This window comes from Salvelinus alpinus, chromosome 36 (genome assembly GCF_045679555.1).
Source record: "Salvelinus alpinus chromosome 36, SLU_Salpinus.1, whole genome shotgun sequence".
Classification (NCBI taxonomy): Eukaryota; Metazoa; Chordata; class Actinopteri; order Salmoniformes; family Salmonidae; genus Salvelinus; species Salvelinus alpinus.
In genome coordinates, this window is record NC_092121.1 from 13689974 (window position 1) to 13714516 (window position 24543).

Here is a 24543-nt window from a genome sequence, read left to right on the forward strand (position 1 = left end):
TAAAGGCACAGTCAACTTTGTGTATGTAAACTTCTGACCCACTGGAATTGTGATACAGTGAATTATAAGTGAAATAATCTGTCTGTAAACAATTGTTGGAAAAATGACTTGTGTCATTGTAAGGGGTGCGTGTTGGTGGCAGGGAAGTCAGGTGCAGAAGAACGAACTTGGTATAAATGAAGTTCTTTAATAAATTCTGAACAAACTCCAAAACAACCAAAATGTACAAAATATCAATGTGGGTACAAAACCTGTCGCACATCAACACTAAAATGCACATCACATACAAACAAAACAATCTCCGACAAGGACATGAGGGGAAACAGAGGGTTAAATACACAACATGTAATTGATGGGATTGGAACCAGGTGTGAAGGAAGACAAGACAAAACCAATGGAAAATGAAAAATTCATGCACAAAGTAGATGTCCTAACCGACTTGACAAAACTATAGTTTGTTAACAAGACATTTGTGGAGTGGTTGAAAAATGAGTTTTAATGACTTCCGACTTCAACTGTATACTTTCTCACTCCCTCATTCTCTCCCTCTCTCCACCATTATATCACCATCTCCTCTTCACACTATCTCCTCTTCCAGCTGTCGGGACCAGAGTGTCTACGCTGATCTCAGTGGCTCCATCAGTGCAGAGGACGACTACCTGCCTCTCCGACACCGCTCAACCCACCTCACCATGACCCACCTGGACCCACCACCCCACCGAACCAACCCCAAAGCCTGGATGGAGGAGGACAACAGCAGGGGCAGGATTGGCAGACACTCAAGTGAGGACTGCACTTAACCACATGTATCCTATTACAGCCATAGGTGTTATTTACATGATGATGTTGTCAGGTACCTGTGTTCAGGTTGAGGTGGGACTTATTGATAGTAGTGTGGAAGTATCTTGTAGAACTGTGTTGTGGACGTCCTTAGAACTCTTTGGAATGTAACAATAATTACAGTTTAGTATACCATGTGATGGAGTGTTTTTCTTTTTTAGGGTTAAAAGAAGAAAGGAATCGTGAAAGTGGCTACTTCTCTCTGGGGAGGGCGGGAGGAGCCCGTTCTCTCAGGGATCAGAGCCCCCCTCCCGTTTACCGCCATTCAGAGAGGGGACACCCCCTCTACAGCAACCGGAGCCCTGAACCCAAAGCTACCATCCCTTTCAGGAACCCTAACCTGGGGCTGGCCTCGGAGAGGTTAAACCCAGAGATACTAAACCCAGACCTGCCTCTGGAAATCCCTGAACCTCCTGACGCATTTGATCTCACCATCGAGGTTGAGGCTCAGGTGGGCCCTCGCTCCCCAAGCCCCACCCCTTTTAAGATAGCAGAATCTCTGGCCTCCACTAACCGGAGGGGTGTCAACAGCTCATACAATAGAAGAAACTCCCCTTCCTATCAGGAGTCTGGGAAGTTAAATTCATCGAGACAAAGCTCCTCTCTGTCCCGCTCCTCTTCACCCTTACGAAACACCTCCCCATTCAAACAAAGTGAATGTACCACCTCCCTCAACAGGCGGGGCTTAGACTCTGAGGGCTGGTCTCAGACTTCTAGAGGTCCCCCCCAGAGCTCTTATGGACGAGGTGTTGATATTAGAGGCTTGAATAAAAACGTAATATCGATGGCCAGTTCAGTTGGTTCCATATCACAGATCAACTCTGTTGCATATTTTAAAAGTGCATTGCGCAAGAATGAGACAGACAGCTCCGTAAATGGTCGTGGATGTGACACTCAAAGCTCCGCCCCTTCAAAGAGGGGTTACGAAAGCCCCAGACAATCTCTGGTCCGCAAATCTGAAACAAGTAAGTCCCTAAATGGCCGTGACAGCAGAAGCTCATCTCCTTCAAGGAGGGCTTATGACACCTCCAGCCAAACCCTGCCTCGCAAATCTGATGGGAACAGCTTGATAAATGGTCATGGTCGTGAAAGTCGCAATTCTTCTCCTTCAAGGAGGAGTTACGATGCCACCAGCCAGTCCCTCCTTTGCAAATCTGAAACAAACAGTTCTCTCAATGGTCATAGTCAACACGGCGGCCGGTGTGGCTCTCCCATTAGGGAGGGTTATGATGCCGAAAGACAATCTCTGCGGAAATCAGCTTCTAGGAATGACTTAAATGTTCATGCCTATGAAAGTGGTAGCTCTTTCCCTTCTAGACGTGGCTTTGACACTCCTTGTCAATTCCTGCTATGCAAAAGTGAGACAAGTGGCTATGGAAATGGTCGAGGTCGTGACAGTGGAAGCTCCTCTCCCTCTAGGAAAGGCTTTGATACCCCGAGCCAGTCATCTCTGCGCAAAAGTGAATCCAACAGCTACCTGAATAGTCAAATTCGAGACAGTCGAAGCTCCTCCCCTTCGAGAAAGGGATATGATCCCCCTGGCCAATCCCTGCTTCGTAAATCTGAGACGAACAGCTCTGTCAGAAGTCAAAGTCGTGATCGTCCTACCTCCTCTCCCTCTAGGAGAGACTATGATAACCCGAGCCAGTCATCACTGTGCAAAAGTGAATCCAAAAACTACCTGAATAGTCAAAGTCGAGACATTCGGAGCTCCTCCCCTTCGAGAAAGGACTATGAAGCCCCTGGCCAATCACTGCTTTGTAAATCAGAGACGAACAGCTCTGTCAGATGTCAAAGTTGCGGTAGTCGTAGCTCCTCCCCTTCAAGGAGGGGCCATAACACCCCCGGTCAATCACTACTGCACAAATCTGAGAAGAGTGGGGTCCTCAATGGTCGGAGCCATGACAGTCGCAACTCCACTCCATCCAAAAGACGCAATGACCCACCAGGTCAGTCACTCCTCAGGAAAACCACCAGTGGTGGTGACTCCAGCCTCTCTTACCAGAGAAAAAACACTTACGGTGATGCTCGGCCTGACTCTAACCCCTCCCCTGGCGCCTGGCGAGGCTCCACCCACTTCCTACATAGCATCTCCCCATCCAGAGAAGGCAGAGAGAACAAAACATCTGCCCCCTCTCAGAGGGCCTCTGCTGTCACCTGGGAAACCACTAGGAGTAACAGTAGTAAGCAGGGTCTGGAGACTCGTAGCTCCTCCCCAAACACAAAAGGATTGACCAACCGCAACCTAAGTCCCTCCCCTCAGATGCAAAGGCACACCTCGTCCCAGAGTTCCATGGAGTCCTCGGAGTCTGGCCAGTTGTCGGGGGAGTCAACGGAGAGGAATAGGGAAGAGTACGCCATGATGGCCGATCTACCAAAGGTCAAGCCTGTCCTCCAAAGGGAGCGGCTTGGTCATGTGGGACAGACTCCAAATCTACCCTCAGGGAGACAGGAGCTCTTCAAACCAGCAAGGTTAGGGTTTTCCATTGTTGACCGCAACGTAATGCTGTAAGAGGAAGTTATAAGTGGTTTCTCCCTCTGTATTTCAGATGTGACATAAGTATTGTGTCACTGACAGTTTTTTAAGTATTAATATGTTGTATCTAAAGTCACGTGTCTGATGTTTCAGCCACTCCCTCTCCAAGCATCCCTCCAGAGAGTGGCTAGATGACTCAGGGGACCTAGAGAGAAACCACATAGAATGGCAAAATGGCAGCAGCGGTAGACTGTCTCGAGTACACTCGTCCACCTCTTTGCACATGCAGGTGAGTCGTTCCGCCAAATCAGTGCCTTTTGAGAAGTGTACTGTAACTTGTTCAAAATAATCGTTTTATTTCACCTAATTTTAACATTCTGTCATAAAGAGCACATGTTCAACTTCATGAAAAACTAGTTTTCCCATCTCAAGAGGTTAAATAAAAAACTATAGTAAGTGCCGATTAAGTGCCAAATAAAGTAACAGGGTTGACCTTAACCGGGTTGACGATTTCATCTTAAATCAGCCATAAATCCCCTTGTGACAGGGGGAATGGAAGCTTGTTGTGTGCAACACGGAGTGACAATTGAATGCAAACTTCACAAAAAATGACATTGTTAAAAATGTGTAGCCTGTCTCTCTATGGGTTACAGGGTTGACGTGTTATGCTCAACCCACTCAGTTTTACACCACAAAACACCAGAAACATTTACACTAATAATTACAATCTCATCCTTTACAGAGGCCCAGCAGCCCCACTATAGAGGAGGAGGCCAGTCCATGGAGGGCACAACACAGCTCTTCCTTGGAACAAATGCAGGTACAGGTGTACTTGTGTGTGCCTCTATCAAATTGTACATTGTTTTATGGAGGTTGTCTAATTTAATGCAGAAGGTGTCCCATGTACACAGGTCATCAGACTACTTTTCCTTCAGTTTACATAAACTAAACTTCCTCTACTAAGGGGCATGGCATTTATATGCCTTTTCTCATTTGGGTAAAAGTCTGTCCTCCATCCTCTCTCCTCCGTGATCCGGAAACCGTTGTGATTGAGGAGATGTCAATTCGTTAGTAGGCGAACGGAAGAGTGTCCTTCCCTCCTCGATAGCCACCTTTCATCGGGGATAGTCATGTGTATCCTACCAGAGTCCTTCGCAGAGGAGTTTAGAAATCTGACACACCCCCTTTGAACCAGCTTCGTTATGTCAGAGGATAAAAGCATGCACATGTTTATAAACAATATACTACATATCGTTTTATCTATACATTCTACACGTTCCCTCTCTTCACTGCCTCTCCTCGATTACCTTTTACCTTTTTCAAAAGGAGGTGAGAGAGGATGGAGGAGAGAGGATGCAGAAGTTGAGCAAATCCAATTGAGAAAAGGCCAGAGTGCACATTCACCTGCCCACATCCAAACTTCCTTCTCCGATCCTATTATAGAAGGGCTTTTGTGTCTTTAATATTTATTGCCCTGTTGCTGCTTTGAATAATGGTCAACATCTAGTATTTATTTACTCACACGCTTATTAGTGTACAGTATATCTAATCTGAATGTTTAGTTTTACAATGTTTTCCTCCTGCATGCAGTCTATTTTGTTTACAATGTTACAAACACATATCGGTCTATTTATTCAGGTTATGAATTCAAGAAGTTGTGATAAACTGCTTTTATAAACTGGTATAGGCCTGCTCTATCAATTCAAATGCAGTGTGACTTCAATGCTTTCTTTTAACATTACTCAATTTAATTCAGACTTTGAAGTATGCTGGTGGGTTGTAGGTCTGTTTCTTTCACCTGAACCCTACTGGGATTTCATAGAGTGAGCTTTGTCTACAGTGGGCTGCTGGGTGTTTCAAATTCTTGGCCTGGGGTGTAATCATTAGTCCAAACCGTTGGGAACGTTTTGCAACTTAAACAAGAGTTTCTATTGGACAAATGCAGGTAAGTCCCTCCCGTGTGATACCTTTTGCTACCGTTTAATAAACGTTTTGCATGAGAATCGGCGTAAAATAGCCTCCTAAACCTCCCAAGATTTTACGTGGTCAGCATAAAGAATCTAGCTACTCAACTAAGGAATGTCATAAATGCTTTGATGTGTATTTTAGTAGAAGCTATGTGGTCTGGAAGTAGGTGTCATTGGTTGCTTTTTTGGCAGTGTACGGTCTATATTTCAATATTCAAGTGTTCTGAGAAGCCTACTGATCACTTGATTGGTTAGCTTGTTTGCACAAACGATTCTTACAGATCCGCCCAGGAAGTGGTAAACAGGGCGAGAGTGTAGGACGAAAAACATCGTAACAAACTGCAGGAAAGTTGTGAAATTGTGGCTTTCAAGAGTTGTATGTGTCAACGATGTATATGATCTTCAGTTTCTGTTGAAATAGTCCATGGGAAATACATTTGATCGATAAGATACGGTTCACCGACCAAGATGGGTAGAAATGGCGGGGTTTGCTTTATTTTTTAGCCTTCCTGCTAGGCAGACAAGTTTTTAAGCGAACGGGTCAGCAGGTATAAAACTGAAGCAATAATTATTCAACCCCGATCACATTGGTACCAAATAAACTTGTTGGACGAGTAGGCTATTGCAACAATATTTTTTATTTTAAGTGTTTACTTGTTTTTCTCTCAACTGCCTCCTGGGTCCTACGAACATGACGGTACGTTTGCTCTTGTGCCTTGATGCCACTACTTGAATTACATTTCAATTTTTTTGTGCCTATAACTGAACCGTGTAACCAAGACATTGTTGCCATAATGTTTAATTGTTCGCCTCAACCACTAGGCAACATTGGGGTTAAAATGGTTACATTTTTATTCGAGGAATGGGTGTGTCATATTCTTGTGTTTCGTGGCCTTTAATTCTTTGTTTTATAGTTTGTTTTCTATACATCACGTTATGTTTTTTTGCGTACCTGTGGCTGTAATTTATGCCATTGGCAAAATGTATCAGGGCTAATCAAAAATGTATGCGTATTGTATTTATGTTAGCGCATTAGGGTTATCCAATTGTTTAGTTCTAAGTGTCAATTGAATTGGAGCAACATTGAGCTCCATATGTTGACTGTTTGCATGTGCAAACGAACACCTCGCCCCAATCGTTTGTTTTGTTAGATCCCTTATAATTTAGAATATTTGTAATTGGCCTTTGAGGAATCTATAAATGAATGATTATTCAAACAACATATAGTTTATCCCTTCAAATTAATAAGCAAGTGTTTTTAAGGGTATACTTCTGGGTGTGGGTGGGTCATCCTCATCCTGGCACTTAGACGTTTTTCGATTTGCTGAAATACCGTTAACAGCTTGTCAACGATGTTTCCTGTTGCCAACTATTCGTTTATTTCATCTAATCTCAAAACTATTTTAAAGAATTTGTAGGCTAAATGTTTTGAGACACACATACACACACCAGTATGCTCGTAGTTACCACGATGACACATTTTATTATCATTAGTCATCTCATGGTAAGGTCGTTCTAAGTCTACCTCATGCTGTAACCATACATCTATCTGCCTGTTAATGCTCCTCAGGCCTTGTAATGGTTTGGCTGGAACAAAGCACAGTGGTGGTTACAATGTGACAACTTATGAGTTCCAGTGAGAACAGGCAGTGATGGAGGGTTTAAGGCGATAAAGACCCAAACTGAGGAATGTAGATGGGAAAAGTTTCCTAATTTTGATCCAGGATCACCTCCTCTGTAACGTACCTCACAGGTTTTCCCCTGTTCCCATCACCCTCAAACTGAAAAGATTCCTAGAAATAGTTGAGGCTGCAGTGGTTAAATGTCAGTAACATATTAGTCCGATTTTTTAAAATGTATAATCCATGTTTGAACCCTAGAAGCTGTTAGTATTAGTGATGTAGATGGTGAAACCTCTGGTCTCATTCTGACTGTAGATTTAATGACCTTGCAAATCTCTCTACATAGTATTCTGCTCTAGTTCCCCATGTCTATGTTGATTATATTACTGTTACATTAGCAATGTTTTTTTTCTTCTGTCTTCTCATCACTCAAAGGTGTGCTTTTTTTGTTTCCTGTTGCCTTTAACACTTCTAAAAACCCTCAACTTCCATGTCCTCACACATTTGAATGTACACGTAGGTGTTTGCCATGGTGCACTAACTGCATGGAACGCCTGTTGGTCTTTGTATTGTGAACATCCTACACTGGCATCCTTTGTTCTACTTTTGTGTTTGTCTCACTTCTTCAAAAGGTTCCGTGAACCTGACACTTTGTCTTCTTTCCTTGTAGCCCGACCTCCTTAACTTCAAGAAGGGATGGATGTCAAAACTGGATGAGAATGGAGAGGTGAAGTCATGTTTTTCTTCATTTCTTATGACTTTCTTTCATGTCTTATCTAGTTAGGAGTCATGTATCACTTGTTTATCTGTTTTCTTCTTTCTTTCTAGCTCTCTTCCCTTCTGGTTTCTTGTTTGATTCCTCTCCTCCTTTCTCTCTCCCTCTTTCCCCCTCTCCTAATGAGAAAGCTTGTGCGTAAGGCGATAGCTGCAGACTATCCATGTGTTATCCCAGTAATAGCTTGGTGTGCCCAGGCAGGCACAACCGGTATGTTCTAGCAGGATAAGACTGAGTATGAAACGTCCTCATATGAGCTTGTGGCTCATTGTGTCATCTATGTGCTAGGTTTGTATGTTATGTGTTTGAACTCATTTTGAATTCACAGTACAAACACTCAGATGACCCATACATCACTTTAAGCACTCTTATTATACTTGTCATAATGTCTTGAGAACACTGTACTCCGTAGGTTTCATTGGTCCATGTTAACTTGATTTGAATGATGTCTTGCTGTGAACTGTCAGCTGCTTGTGTGCATTAATGCATCGGATTGGTCAAATAGTGCCTGTTTAACTGGTGGCTTGTGTGTGTCTGCAGTGGAAGAAGCACTGGTTTGTGTTGACCGATGCTGGTCTGAGGTACTACAGAGACTCTGGGGCGGAGGAGGTACGTTTTCAATGGCGTCAAAGTTATTTTGACTATTGCAATAATTGTCTTAGGGATACATTGTGAGTTATTGATATGTGTCTGTAGTCTTACTTGTTTGTTCCTAACTGTGTCTTACAGAAGGATGATCTGGACGGGGAGGTTGACCTGAAGTCTTGTGTAAAAGTGTCTGAGTTTGATGTAGAGAAGAACTATGGATTTCAAATACAGGTGAGTGTGTTTTTCACTGTTCCAATACTTTTCTATGTGAGGATGAGTGACAGGTATTTGGATGATCTCGTTCTCCTTCTCTTTCCCTCACCACACCCTTTCCATTTCTTACTCTACTCTTCTCTCCTCTCTGTCGGCCAGACGAGGGAGGAAGTTGTGACACTGTCAGCGATGACTGCAGGGATCAGGAGGAACTGGATTGAGGTTCTGAGGAAGAGTGTTCAGCCCAGCAGCGCTCCAGACCTTACACAGTGAGTTCCTCCTCCCTCTGTGTCCCAGCTGGCAAATACACAAGTCACATAAGGAGGCCTATTGTTTTCTTCTACTGGTGTACAGGTGGGCTACTAAGTCCTTGGGCAGTTGTGGATTACTTCAAGTCTCAATCATTTGTAATGTTATGTTGCTTACATAGTGATTCACCAGGGATTTATTTTATGTAGTGATATTGTGTGATAGGGCTGTTGCGGTGACCATATATTATCAGTCGTGAGTCATGACCGCAGTAAAATTCCATGTGACAGTTGAGTCGTGGTAATCTCCTCTTATGCACTTGGGACATGCTTTGGTAGTACCCAAGTTGCTAACAACCATCAGGTCCTAATGACCTGGTACTCAGGGCTCTATTGTCCCTCTAACCACTCTGACAGCAATGCAAACGCAGTCAAATATCACATCAAACACTTATGATCAAAACAGTCTCATGCTTTTAAAACTCACCTCACTGTGATCAATTTGAAGAAAGGTTCAACAGCAGGTTGAAACTGAGAGTAAAACATGGTCGTTGTGGATGTTGTTTCAAAGCCTAACACAAGGAAATGGACAGCGCTTTCTAAGATTCATTCACAACACCCATACTCATATTTGAGCTTATGCATAGGCCTATATGATCCCATGCCGGAACAAAAACCCTGAATTAAAATTGATTGAGCTGTTATACAATACAGTATTTGGTACCTAATTGGTCTAGCCTACAGAATACTCACTTGATGAGACAACGGTTGTGCAGCCTGAGGCAAGGAGCAGACTGCAAACTTCTTCTGGTACTTTCTCAAATCCTCAATAGTCTATAGTCTCATCATGCAGTCCATATGTCTTAGAAATCAAAACATATTCTAAGGTTTGTATCATTCACAACTAAAGTTGCCAAATAACTTTTAAATCTAGTCTATAGGACCTGTTTCAAATTATCGCTTTTAAGCTCATATGCGCACTCGTTCCAAATGGGGAAAAATATACTTTCTATTTTATTCAGCTAAGTTAAATTATATTCTTCGAACTATAAAATCATATAATATAAAATGATTGCACGGGACTTATAAGCATATCTTGTCAGCTAAATGAACAAGTCTATGGCATGGAGCATAGCCAGATAACATGCAGTAGGCCAACTCATATTCTGTTCTCCTGAAATACATGTTGTTATCTTGTTTCTTTAGACCTTACTAAAATAAATAATGGATTCTTGTGATGGTGTATGTTGATTCATTACTTTATTTTTATCTAGATGTTCCAAAGGTCTGCATCAGTGGCTTGTATGTGTGGAGGCCTGGAGATGCTAAATGTGTTTGTTAATTAACGGTCAATTACCGTGAGACAGGCAGTCTTTTGCATGACAATAACTGTCTGACAAAATGTAATGACGGCCACAGCCCTATTATACTGTCACTTTATCAATCTGCGCTCTCTCTGTCTGACTTGGTCTCTCCCTGTCCTTCCTCTCCTCCAGACTGCCTGAGGGCAGTAGTGACAAGGAGAACTCTCGCTCCCTGGCCTCCACTCATCGACCACCTTCTCGCCACGGTGATGCTGGATCAGAAACCACCACCACCTCTGTACGCCGATTTGACTGTGTTGAGCTGTCACCAGTGCCCGTCCCCTCCAGCCCTCTGCCAGCCACTCAGAGAGAGGCAGGGGAGGGGCAGGGCAGGGAGCACGCCCAATGGCAGGAGGAGAGGAGCAGAGATGTGACCAGTAGCACATGGGAGCAGGTGCTGTCGAGGAAAGGGCCAGGTGTAGGCTCAGATCCCAGGATAAGAGCAGAGGAGGACATTGAGAAAAAGTGGGCAGAGTTTGAGCGGCTGCCACTAAAGGAGATGAGGTCACTACTGCCAACGGGCTCACGGTCCAGCCATCCAGCCAATGAGGCGCTGCAGAGGGAGGTAGTGCGTGGAGATGTTTTTCAATTTGCAAACAATAAATAAATGCAAATTTCTCTTCATCTAGATGATTCATCTACAGATGAAGTTTAACTCTTTAACACTAGGCTTGCTCTATTATGCATGCAGGATGGTAATCAGGCCCTCTGCAGTAATACTGACCCTGTCAGTCTTCAAAATACCAAGGAGGAGGGTGTAATAGGGGCTTAGTTAGCAATACCGGTTTGCCCAGGAAAAATTAAGTAAGACGACATTTCTCTGGTTCTAGAACTGTGAGTTTATCAGATGTCGATAGTGGAAACACTGCTGAAAGTCTCATTCCATCTTTGAGTGATGTGTCATGTGATAACATTGTATAGTGTGCTGTTGACTACTGTGTTTTCACAGGGGTAGTTTTAGGACTCGTGCAGACCATACAATCATATCATGGGGTTGAGGGAATCTTATCCAGATGAATGTACTCCTTGCACTGTCCCTTTGTCTATGATCCATACAGTCCCTAACATTCCCTTTGAGACACATGACCTGCCTGATGTGTGGGATTGATATGACTGCATGGAATATGGCATTCAAATGCCCCATCACGACTCGCATGTCAGTTCGGTTCAACCCAGTAATTACATACCCCGCCGCCTCTCTTTTCGTTTCAGTGAGCTTTACCGCCTCTCTACCTTTGTGACACTCAGGTGGCGTCTCTGAGGCAGCAGCTGGAGCGTTTGCAGGGAGGAGGATGGGGTGGGGGGAGGGTGGGGGGAGGTAGCTGTGGTCGGGAGGCTACGTGCGGCCGCAGCCTTCAGGCCATGGAGCAGGCCCACAAACAGGCCCTGGAGGAGCTGCAGAAGCAGCATGCCCGTGAGACCAGAGAGCTGGAGAGGGACAGGGACCGGGTGCTGAGGGAGGAGACCCAGGACACAGCACAAGGTCAGGGGTCACAGGATCATGGGGTCAAGGGTCAAAATTGTACATGGATGTCATTAGCACCCCAATTCAAGGACTTTTGTTGTTTATGAGGCGTGTGACATCAGAATGGAACAGTCAACACCACAGCATTTCATGGGGTAATACAGTTTGTTTGATTTGAGATCTGATAACATCACATCCTCCCCTTTCTCTCTGTGGTTTAGTTATGGAGACACTGAAGAAGGCCCACAGGGAGGAGCTGGAGAGAGAGGTGGAGAAGGCAAAGAGGCTTGGTGGAGGGAGTGCCAACACACAGACTCTACGCACACAGCAGCAGTGAGTGCTCAAAACACAACCCGTTCCTAACACACACCTTTACATACATAGTACACCCTTTCTTTGTACCATCATTTAGTCACAAGCACTTTCTTTCCATTCACTTTGCAGTCTGCATGGTCAGATGGATGCAAGAAAATGTTGGAGATGTTGCTTTCCCAAAAAAATAAAATATATTTGCATAATCTCTCAAGGAACTACACTGGACCTTCTGCAAACTGGAAAACGCATATCCCAAGTCCACATTTATTATAGCTGGGACTTTAATAAAGAAAATCTGAGGAAAACGCCACCGAAGTTCTATCAACACATCGCCTGCAGTACTCACACTTTAAAAACTCAACCGTTGTTACTATCCCTTCCGGTAGGGCTACAAGCCCTCCCCCGACCTCCCTTAGGTAAATCGGATCACGACTCCATTTTGCTACTCCCTATAGGCAGAAACTCCCAACAGGAAGTACCCGTGCTAAGGTCTATTCACTGCTGATCTGACCAATCGGAATCCTTGCTTAAAGACTGTTATGATCACGTAAACTGGGACATGTTCCGGGTTGCCTCTGAGAAGAACATTGACAAAAGGCACCTAAAGGACTCTCAGACCATGAGAAACAAGATTCTCTGGTCTGATTAAACCAAGATTCAACTCTTTGGCATGAATGCCAAGCGTCACGTCTGGAGGAAACCTGGCACCATCCCAAAAATTTCTAAAAACCTGTTTTTGCTTTGCCGTTATGGGCTAATGTGTGCAGTTTGAGGGATAAAAAAAAAACCAATTTTAGAATAAGGTAATGTAACAAAATGTGAAAAAAGTAAAGGTGTCTGAATACTTTACGAATGCACTGTATATACTCCGGACTTCAACATCGCTCATCCTAATATTTCTTACTTTTTAGATTTGTGTATTGTTAGATATTACTGCTCTGTTGGAACTAGGAACACAAACATTTGACAGGTTACTGAATTTAGCTCTGCCTGAAGTATCCCCTCCTGTGCATTTTACCACTAAGCCTGTGGTCCGGGATGGACAAAATACAATTACAAAATACTATAAAGGTCAATATATCAAAATAAACTACAACATACTTTTATTTTTGTAATGTATGTCATTAAAATACATGTATTTTAAAATACAAAAATGTATTTGCAGTTAGCTGACCTGAACAGCAACAATGTTCTCAGTAAGGGTTACAAAAACATTTTACTTGCCATGACTGTGATATGCTAGTTGAGCAAGTCACTCTGGATAAGAGTGTCTGTTAAATTACCAAAATGTGAAAATGAACATACCAAAATAAACTGCAAAGCACACTGGGTATTATTATTGGACTTGTTTTGGGGTGGAGCTCAATAGAATAATACTCGGCATGCTTTGCAATTGTTAATTTGTATATACATTTCAATTTAGTTAATTTATCATATGCTCTGATCATGCTATAGTCAAATAACATTTTGTCACATGCTCTGAATACAACCTGTGTAGACCTTACCCGTGAAATGCTTACTTATAAGCCCTTAACCAACAATGCAGTTCAATGCAGAAATATTTACTAAATAAACTGAAGTAAATAATAAAATAACCATAACAAGGCTATATACAGGGGGTACTGGTACCTAGTCAATGTGCGGGGGTACAGCTTAGTCGAGGTAATTTGTACATGTACAGTGCCTTCGGAAAGTATTCAAACCCATTTACTTTTTCCACATTTTGTTACGTTAAAGCCTTCTAAAATGGATGAAAAAATAATAATAATGTTTCTCAGCACTCTTCACAAACTACCCCATAGTGACTAAGCGAAAACAGGTTTTTAGACATTTTAGCATTGTTTTACAAAAGTATTCAGACCCTTTGCTATAAGACTTGAAGTTAAGCTCAGGTGCATCCTGTTTCCATTGATCACCCTTGAGATGTACAGGCTTCATTTTGTCATTTAGGTTAGTATTGTGGAGTAACTAAAAATGTTGATTCATCCTCAGTTTTCTCCCATCACAGCCATTAAACTCTGTTTTAAAGTCACCATTGTTCTCATGGTGAAATTCCCTGAGAGGTATCCTTCCTCTCCGGTAACTGAGTTAGGAAGGATGCCTGTATCTTTTGTAGTGACTGGGTGTATTGTTACACCATCCAAATTGTAATTAATAACTTCACCATGCTCAAAAGGGATATTCAATGGTTTTTTTACCCATCTACCAATAGGTGCCCTTTACGAGGCATTGGAAAACCTCCCTGGTCTTTGTAGTTGAATCTGTTTGAAATTCACTGCTCGACTGAGGGACCTTACAGATAATAGTATTTGAGGTAGTCATTCAAAAACCATATTAAACACGGAGTCCATGCAACTTACTATGTGACTTGTTAAGCCCATTTTTACACCTGAATGTATTTAGGCATGCCATAACAAAGGGGTTGAATACTTAGTGACTTAAAACATTTCAGCTTTTCATATTTGATTAATTTGTTAAATTCGAAAAACATAATTCTACTTTGACATTACCGTATGTGGTATTGTGTGTAAGCCAGTGACACACTTTAATCTATTTCAAATTCCGTCTGTAACGATGTGCAAAAAGTCAAAGGATTTGTTGTGCATACAATGTTAATGAACATTACATTTACGTGTGTGTGTCAATTATGATTTTCTTTTTGCATTTGTGGTTGATGGGTGTGGGCAGAGGTTTCCATCTAAACCACTGTTGTACCAAAATGTCTGTACCAAACCACTGTTGTACCAAAATGAAAACAGATTTACTCAGAACAAAGCACACCCACCCTCACTCATTTTCACGGTTAGATTTTTTTGAAAGACTGTTATTCATGTAATGGTCTGCCATGTAAACACAACATGGCTGCTACTGTTTTGACTGTGCACAGCCAGTGCAGTGTCAAGTTTTCTACAGAATACCAGTAGTGTCTCCAGTTTTGCTTTTAATCTCTGGCATAATATAGTATTTACTGTAATATACAGTTTATATAAATTAAATGTTTGTACCCTCTCTCGTCCCCTCAGGTTAGAGACCCAGGCCCTGCAGAGGGAGCTGTCCGGCCTGTCTGAGAGGTACTCCCAGAAGTGTCTGGAGCTGAACAGGGCTGAGCAGAGCAACGGGGAGAGGGAGAAAGACATCACTCGCAAGGAGAGAGAGCTGGAGCAGCTGAGGAAAGAGAACCAGGTGAGCCAGGAGTCTGGAGGTCTTTATCAGCTGGTCCTGTGCATTTAGCCTACTCTACCCTAACACTTTTGTTATAGACAAGCAATGCCTATCTATACGACACATTCAGCGGTTTGTCAGTATGCTCAATACTGTCAATGTTTTCACCTTTCAGGACCTACAGGCCCGTTTGACAGAGGAGATCACCCGCATGCGCTCCATCGTCACGGGCCAGGGGTCGGAGGGCGTTTCCCACGAAACCCAGGACAGGCCGTCCTGTGAGCTGGAGGTGGGTCAGGAAGAGGGGAGGAGATAAGATGTAGAGCCCCTCAACCATAACAAGCCTCTCTACCTACAACAATGACATAGGGGGCACTTGTCTCATGTTTGAATAGAAAGGGAAGGGATTATGAAAGGCAGCGTGCAGTTGGTTACTATGTAGGGCAATGCCTTGAATGTGTGTGGTGTGAATTTTTACGTAAATGCATCATTGACTGCACACTGAAACACACTGTTGGACACTGCCCCAAGGAGACAGTTTTAACACACGTGAATTTGTTAAAGGGTGACTGCACTTCCTTATTTGGCCTAGTTTTTAGATTTGGTTCATTAAGAAATGCTAGCGGCCATGACTTAATTCAACCGAGAGTTGTTTTGGGGGGGTGTTTGTGTGTGTATTCGCAGGTGGGAAGAGTTATTTATTTTGCCATTTAGCGTCAGTCGGCTATTGTGCGACCGTGGCAAAATTGATTTGACTTTGGATAGCCTACCTCCGGAGATAGTTGAATTAATAAAATGTATATTTGGAGGTTAAGTCACTGAAATTTGGAGCTATTGGACTTTTAACATATTTTTCCATGTGCATTGTGTAATTTACCGGTGGTCCCTAACTAGTCAACCCAAAGTTACCACAGGCATTACGATCGGGTTGCGTTCTACTGTACTCTGAATTAATGATTACCAGATGTGGGCAGGTATGAAACAAACCCAACCTTAATTTACGCTGAGTTGCGGTTACGACGACAAGTCTCACAAAACTCTATTTTGGATGAGACTGACTTTATGACCAATCATCCTATTTACACTTTGTAGTCAATTTTGACAGAGTAAATGTTTCTTCTAAATAATGTTTTTAGGGACAGTTGCTCTTTGTCTGCTCAGTGTCTTAGATGTTGGGTTGATCACTCTTGTTAGCTTGTAATAATATTATATTTTGTTTTGTCACAGGTTCTTCTCAGGGTGAAGGAGAATGAGGTGCAGTACTTGCACAAGGAGATCAGCTGTCTGAGGAACGAACTTCAGTTCCTGAACACGGTACTGGTTCACTGTGTATTTGTGTGCAGGCATAAAGGTCTAATGTTTTCATCTGTAGACGGGTTGGCTGACAACGTCACAAATGATGCGTGTGTATCGATGTGGCCGGAAGACATGCATTATAATTCTGACCGGTCAGATAACTCTGGGCATGTCCATGTAAAAGGACCCATAAGCACCAAAGTGAAGTTCATAGGCGCATATCAAATTGGGTGTCAAATGAAAGATAAGAATCTATATTTTTTGGAAATGAATGCATAAACCAGATTTCCAGCCAACCTTTTTATGTGAGTAAAAAAACAAAAACATTCACGACAGGCCTGATGGAAAACAACATTTTTTTGGTAAACTTTCCAAATGTCGACACAACAAAATACACTAGACAAGCTGGCATCTTTTTGTGTCGGTAAAATGACGCTAGAAACGTCAGTGGAAAAGCTTTTTTGCGTGAATATTGCTATAATATGTAAGTAAACCTGGAGTCGTGATGACGTTGTGTGGTCTTCCTACTACTACTGCTGTTTAGTAGGAAAGCACGCTGTTTAGTAGGAAAGCACGCTGTTTAGTAGGAAAGCACGCTGTTTAGTAGGAAAGCACGCTGTTTAGTAGGAAAGCACGCTGTTTAGTAGGAAGGCACGCTGTTTAGTAGGAAGGCACGCTGTTTAGTAGGAAGGCACGCTGTTTAGTAGGAAAGCACGCTGTTTAGTAGGAAAGCATGCTGTTTAGTAGATTACAGATTAAATAAATAATGTACTTCAAAGGGTGGTGAAAATGCAAGGTGTTGAGCTTTATGCTTGTTTCCAATATTGAGGGTCTTGTTCTGGTGACATGATCATCGATGCTTGGCTGTTGTTTGACAAATAGACATTCTCACTCTTTTGTCCATAATAATCTCATAATTTAGGGTAATCTGTGAGCTATTGGTTTGAGCGCATTTGCCAATACCAGAGTGGGTACACTCACTATATAACGCAAAAACCTTTAGTGAGAACCATCAGTAGAGTTGAAAATGTGATGGAAACTCATTTAACTTGTATTTTTTATTCGGTACCGCAAAATATATTTTTATGTGCATTACGTCATCACGCACACACAGCCTTTTATCCGCAACAAGTAAATTTGATGGAAACACCTCTTTGATGGGAAAATGTGCATACTCTTGTTTTTATGCATATTTTTGAATATTCACATGACAATCTGTTGCCAATTTGATGGAAACCTAGCTATTGATACATTTTCAACCGTTTTCCAATTTAAAAATGTGCCATAAGTGAAGGCTTTGATTTGTGGATAAACAGATGAAAAATGAGTCTTAGAAAACATCTACCAGAAAAAGTATTAAAAGGTATTCGAAATACATCAAAACACCGAATGTTGAAGTAAAGACCCCTGCCAACTAATATCAGCACTTTGTTTCATTTTGGAGAAATTGTTTACCTGCTGTAAGTCTAGGAATTATTGCTTTGTAGTTTCATTACCAAAAACTAAGATATTTTCTAATTTCTCTCCCTCATGAGCAGGGAAGATAATGAAAGTTCATACAGTGCATTTAGAAAGTATTCCGACCGCTTGACTTTTCCCACATTTTGTTACCGGACAGCCTTATTCTAAAATTGATAACATTTAAAAAATCCTCATCAATCTACACACAATACCCCCATAATTGTATGCCGTCATTGTAAATAAGAATTTGTTCTTAACTGACTTATAAAGGTTCAATAAATAATGACAAAGCAAAAACCTTTTTTTTTGCAAGTTATAAAAAAATGCATAAACGGATTTACTTAAGTATTCAGACCCTTTGTTATGAGACTCGAAATTGAGCTCAGGTGCATCTTGTTTCCATTGATCATCCTTGAGACGTTTCTACAACTTGATTGGAGTCCACCTGTGGTAAATTAAATTGATTGGACATGATTTTTAAAGGCACACACCTGTCTATCTAAGGTCCCACAGTTAACAGTACATGTCAGAGCAAAAACCAAGCCACGGGGTCGAAGGAATTGTCCGTAGAGTACCGAGACAGGATTGTGTCGCGGCACAGATCTGGGTTAGGGTACCAAAAAATGTCTGCAGCATTGAAGGTCCCCAAGAACATTGGCCTCCATCATTCTTATATGGAAGAAGTTTGGAACCACCAAGACTCTTCCTAGAGCTGGCTGCCCGGCAAAACTGAGCAATCGGGGGAGAAGGGCCATGGTCAGGGAGGTGACCAAGAACCCGATGGTCACTCTGACAGAGCTCTAGAGTTGCTCTGTGGAGATGGGAGAACCTTCCAGAAGGACAACCATCTCTGCAGCACTCCACCAATCAGGCCTTTATGGTAGAGTGGCCAGACAGAAGTCACTCCTCAGTAAAAGGCACATGACAGCCCTCTTGGAGTTTGCCAAAAGGTACCTAAAGGACTCTGACCATGAGAAACAAGATTCTCTGATGAAACCAAAATTGGGCTCTTTGGCTGAACGCCAAGAGTCAATTCTGGAGGAAATTGGGCACCATCCCTACGGTGAAGCATGGTGGTGGCAGCATCATGCAGTGGGGATGTTTTTCAGCAGCATGGACTGGGAGACTAGTCAGGATCGAGGGAAAGATTGGGCGGGCCACTCCTTGAGTGGCCCGCCCAGACTTGAACCCGATCGAACATCTCTGGAGAGACCTGAAAATAGCTGTGCAGCGACGCTCCCCATCCAGCCTGACTGAGCTTGAGAGGATCTGCAGAGAAGAATGGGAGAAACTCCCCAAATACAGGTGTGCCAAGCTTGTAGCGTCATACCCAAGAAGACTTGAGGCTGTAATCACTGCCAAAGGTGCTTCAACAAAGTACTGAGTAAAGGGTCTGAATACTTATGGAAATGTGATATTTCAGTTTTATATTTTTTATATACATTCGCAAAAAAATTCTAAACCTGTTTTTGCTATGTCATTCTGGGGTATTGTGGGTAGATTGAGGAAAATGCATTTTAAAATAAGGTTGTAATATAACAATGTCGGAGAAGTCACGGGATTTGAATACTTTCTGAATGCACTGTAAGGAACAAGTAATGGTAGACCTGTCAATTAGTTATAGTGATTTTTACTGATATCAATTTTGTTTTGAATTATTAAGTGGTTAAATCTCGTTATTACAAAAGAAATTGAACTGAATTTGGTATAATGGACAATCAGAAGTCACAAATGGCTGTTGCGGTGACCGTTTTACCGCCACACCTGCAGTCATGACCGCAATAAAATTCCACGTGACCGTTGATTCACGATCTTCTCCTGATATGCAATCTAGACATGCTTTGGTAGTACCCAACTTGCTAACAACCATCAGGTCCTAATGGCCTGGTGCTCAGGGCTCTATTGTCCCTCTAACCACTAACATCAATGCAAATGCAGTCAAAAATAACACACTTATGATCAAAACAGTAGGCCTATTATACTTTTATAACTCGCATCACTGTGATGATCAAGTTCAACTGCAGGTTGAAACCGTGTAGAACATGGTCATTGTGGATGTTGATTCAAATCCTAACACAACGAAATGGACATCTCTCTAAGGTGATGATAAATTCAAAACACCCATATGCATATTAGAGCTTATGCATACGCATAGGCTGAATTATGATTGTGTCATTATACAATACATAGCCTACCGCATATCACGCATGGCAGGGAAAAAAACATAAAACAAAACAGATGTCCCAAAGACATTGCTCTAGCCAATACTCCAAAATGAAACACATTTGAGTGTGGACTGTGTTATTATACATACTGGTTACCTTATGCTGTTCTCCAACATTTCTATCCATGAGTCTGGGAGAGAATGACTAGCCCTAGGCAATGCAGTTGGTTCATTGATTGTGCAGGGCTATTTTGAATAGCCTAGTAATGGAGATTTAAAAAAAAATATATATTATCATAATTAATTGGGTGAAACACAACCTTTTTAGCTATACAGAATCTCACCCCCATGCGTTTCCATCTCCTACGCTCTCTCCTTTTATTCCTTTCTCGAGCGCGCAGAGGGACTGTCAACAGTTTAATCAAATATGTTTTGTTTGCGAAAACATGTTACTATCGATGTTCCCGAACAGATTTCACTTGGTTTCCCAAATGTAAGCACTGGGTAGCTGCAGGAACAGGGTTGGGGAGCCCATGGCATACAGAGTACTGGGTCGCTGCAGAAACAGGGTTGGGGAGCCCATGGCATACAGTGTACTGGGTCGCTGCAGGAACAGGGTTGGGGAGCCCATGGCATACAGAGTACTGGGTCGCTGCAGGAACAGGGTTGGGGAGCCCATGGCATACAGTGTACTGGGTAGCTGCAGGAACAGGGTTGGAGAGCCCATGGCATACAGTGTACTGGGTAGCTGCAGGAACAGGGTTGGAGAGCCCATGGCATACAGTGTACTGGGTAGCTGCAGGAACAGGGTTGGAGAGCCCATGGCATACAGTGTACTGGGTAGCTGCAGGAACAGGGTTAGGGAGCCCATGGCATACAGTGTACTGGGTAGCTGCAGGAACAGGGTTGGAGAGCCCATGGCATACAGAGTACTGGGTAGCTGCAGGAACAAGGTTGGAGAGCCCATGGCATACAGAGTACTGGGTAGCTGCAGGAACAGGGTTGGGGAGCCCATGGCATACAGTGTACTGGGTAGCTGCAGGAACAGGGTTGGGGAGCCCATGGCATACAGAGTACTGGGTAGCTGCAGGAACAGGGTTAGGGAGCCCATGGCATACAGAGTACTGGGTAGCTGGAGGAACAGGGTTGGGGAGCCCATGGCATACAGTGTACTGGGTAGCTGCAGGAACAGGGTTGGAGAGCCCATGGCATACAGTGTACTGGGTAGCTGCAGGAACAGGGTTGGGGAGCCCATGGCATACAGAGTACTGGGTAGCTGCAGGAACAGGGTTAGGGAGCCCATGGCATACAGAGTACTGGGTAGTTGCAGGAACAGGCTTCCCATTTTGATATTGTGCCGTTCTAAATTAAACGAATTATACATATTAGTAAAGACGAGCTTCAATTTCGAATAGTCTGATGGGTGAAATTATGATCACTTGAGGGAACAGCTGTGCAGACTGAGGCCAGGAACAGAGCACAAGCTTTTATTGCTACTTTCTCAAATCCTCAATAGCCCGAAGTCACATCATGCTGCCCATATATGTTTTCATTTCTAAGACATTCTAAGGTTTGTATCATTCACAACTAACATTGCCAAATAACTCTAAATCTAGTGTAATAGCCAGATAACATGCAGTAGGCCAACTCGTATTCTGTTCTTCTGAAATAAATGTTTCTTCATATCATGTTTCTTTAGACCTGACTAAAATAAATTATGGATTTATTGTGATAGAGTATGTTAAATTTATTTATTAGATGTAGATTTTGCAAAGGTGCGTATCAACGGCTTGTATGCAGCTTGGAGGCCTGGAGATACTAATCGTGCGTGACAATAACCTGCTGACAAAATGTCATGACCGCCACAGCTCTGGTCACAAACCAGTTGGGTCACCTGCTACTGTCTTCCCTTCCACTGGCATTCTATGTTCAGCTCATAACTGTTTTACTTTGTCTTTCTGTTGTCTGGTGGTCAAACCAAGCGTGTTAAAAATGTCTGTCTGGACAAGCCCCCTCTCGTGCGCTCTCTCTCTCTCGTTAATGTCACCTCTCCCAGCTCTTACTTACACCTACCCATGAGCCCCCTCTCTTTCCATTAACTGTAACTAGCATCCTCACCCACTGAGCACCGACTGACATGGGATGTCGAAATTTGGTCAGTCCACCCTAGCCTTGATTTTAATGTCCGCAGATAGGTTCAGATTTGGTCCGGCCCATCATAGACGTATGTTTCACAAGTTTGGATAGTACAGTGAGTAGAACACAGCGTGCAGTCAAATACAATACATTTATTTACATTTTTTAAATTTAACTAGGCAAGTCAGTTAAGAACAAATTCTTATTTACAATGACGGCCAACACTGGCCAAACCCGGACGACGCTGGGCCAGGGACCCATGATGTAATTTCGTTATCGTAATTCAGTTACCAGGTGTAAATCCACTTCACTTACTGTAGTTAAATAAACTCAAGGTGCCGTGTCATAGCTGACACCGCATTCTTTCTGCAGACATCTTTGAATCTTAATTCGGAGAAGATATTTAAGAGTTTTGAAAGAGTGGGGGGGAAAAACGGAATAATTCCATTACCGTGTAATTAGCAACAACAAGCTGCCATGTGGGGAATCACAGGTGGCTCGTTTCTGCTCGTTATATATTATTGATACCATGTTTTGACTGATGTCATATCTATGCTAATATGGCTAGAATTCACTAGCTAGCCAACAACTGTAACAATGCATTTGAGAGACATTTTGAGACAAAAGAGTTTACATGTTGTCAACAGTCTAAGCCAGGGGTAGGCAACCCTGTTCCTGGAGTGCCGCAGGTACTGCAAAGCTGTCTTGTGCAAAGCTGTCTTGTGATTAACTTGGAGCCATCAACCACACAAGAGCAAAGAAACAAGTCCTCAAGCTATACTGTCCATCTCAACATTGTATGTCTGCCCAGAGTGGAAGAGGTATACTTTGTCCATCTGATAAACCTCTGTCTGTATGCCCTTACCCCTATAGGAGAAGCAGTCGGCCTGTGAGCGGTATAAAGAGGTGCACGGGGAGCTGAGTGGTATGAAGAGCAGGAGCGAGCGGGAGATCAAGAGCCTTAGGGAGCACCTGAGATTGGCCATGGTTGCCCTGCAGGAGGGGCAGAAACTAGGCAACAGCCTGGAACACTGAGACACCGCCTCAAGGGCTCTGCTCAGAGATACAGAGGTATAGACGTAGCTCATTATTAAGAGCTACATAGTCATGCTCACACAGCTTTTAAATAGTTGATTACATCGATCTTCTATGATGAAACTGTAATTGCCTAATATATATTTTTTTTTTCTAGTTGTGTGGGCACAATGGTGACTGAAATAGGAGAGGAGCAGAAGTCTTCGCACCAGAAGATGCCGGCTCGGGGACCACAATAGTGCCTTAGCTTTCAATCATTCAGCCGATGAGCGGCATAGACTAGTATCAGCTGATTGGTCATATTACACTGGGTTGCGCAAATTTTAATCTGCACTTTTTAAACTTTTTTCTATTGTTGATATGCGAGAGTGAGTGAATGAATGAAAATATTGGTCTGAGAAACTGGATTATTTGTGGAAAGACTGTTGCTGTGATGTATTTGTGACCTGAAACAGCACTGGATTACCTTTCTCTGCATACCTACCTACATGTAGACCTACTATTTACATGTTGACAGTAGCCAACATATAAACAGTTGGTCTACATGTTGGCTACTGTCAAAAGCTGAATAAAGAAGCAGGATATAATTCTCACAAACTATTTTCATTTGAGCATGGATTTGTACAGACTGAGTCATTCCATGCCATTTCAGCAAGCCATGAAACCCACCATCTCAGATTGTTCCGAAATAGTTTCTGTAATTGGCAACGGGTAAGATTGACATTCCTGAGACAATGTTTTTTTTAAACTTAATTTGATCTCTGAGAAAGGTAAGTGATTGCACCCAAATTGGCATTTATTTTATTTTATAGGATTCAGATAATATTCAATAAATATAGTTCCCAACATTTGATTTGGACCAAATTTCTTCCTACTAATGAGTAAGACATGAGGAATCTCATAACATTGTCAAAAGCCACCCGCGGACCCACCACACCACATGCCAATCCAACCCCAAAAACCAGTAGACAGTATCAGTCCTCTGTTTTAACAAGTAGTATGAAGCTGCTGCTTGGAGTACTGCTTCTCCATACTATGTAATGTATTCCCTGTGAATCTGGTGATGTTTTTTTTTCTTATCCCCCTGTTCAGAGAAATTAGTAATTGAAGTTACTTGCATTAATTACCATAAAGTAGTGTGAAAGTACTAGGTTTTGACCACTAGATGCCGTGGTCCTGCTATACTGCCGCACTCATCAATTTTGCTTGTGTTTATTAAATAGATCACAACATTTCCTTTGCAACTTTGTAAACAAAACCAATCGATTTGGCTCATTATGAAAATACATTGTGTGGTCATCCTCGATTTCAAGCCAGTCCTCTATGAAAGCAATTGAGTTTGTCATTTTATGCTTAATATTTGTCCAGGAAACTGCCCCCTTGTGTGCGGTTTATTCCCTTCAAAAAAGGTCTGGA

General features: G+C 42.6%; 1 protein-coding gene across 1 annotated transcript; it reads left to right on the top strand.

The window, feature by feature from the left end:
* The first annotated feature begins 5586 nt into the window (after positions 1 to 5586).
* LOC139565175 (TRIO and F-actin-binding protein-like) lies at positions 5587 to 23727 on the top strand. The gene is made up of 13 exons (XM_071385321.1): positions 5587 to 5980; positions 7576 to 7632; positions 8221 to 8289; positions 8410 to 8499; positions 8641 to 8750; positions 10226 to 10658; positions 11342 to 11576; positions 11780 to 11891; positions 14897 to 15056; positions 15211 to 15324; positions 16263 to 16349; positions 22966 to 23163; positions 23285 to 23727. The coding sequence occupies exons 1-12, from the start codon at positions 5975 to 5977 to the stop codon at positions 23125 to 23127; spliced, it is 1635 nt and encodes a 544-aa protein (XP_071241422.1). The 5' UTR covers positions 5587 to 5974; the 3' UTR covers positions 23128 to 23163; positions 23285 to 23727.
* Positions 23728 to 24543: the final 816 nt, after the last annotated feature.

What these genes read in the sequence shown, in the direction of transcription:
- LOC139565175 (XM_071385321.1), top strand. An exon ending in AACTGGATGAGAATGGAGAG is followed by an intron (nt 7,633 to 8,220) that starts GTGAAGTCATGT and finishes GTGTGTCTGCAG; the next exon opens with TGGAAGAAGCACTGGTTTGT. An exon ending in AGCGCTCCAGACCTTACACA is followed by an intron (nt 8,751 to 10,225) that starts GTGAGTTCCTCC and finishes CCTCTCCTCCAG; the next exon opens with ACTGCCTGAGGGCAGTAGTG.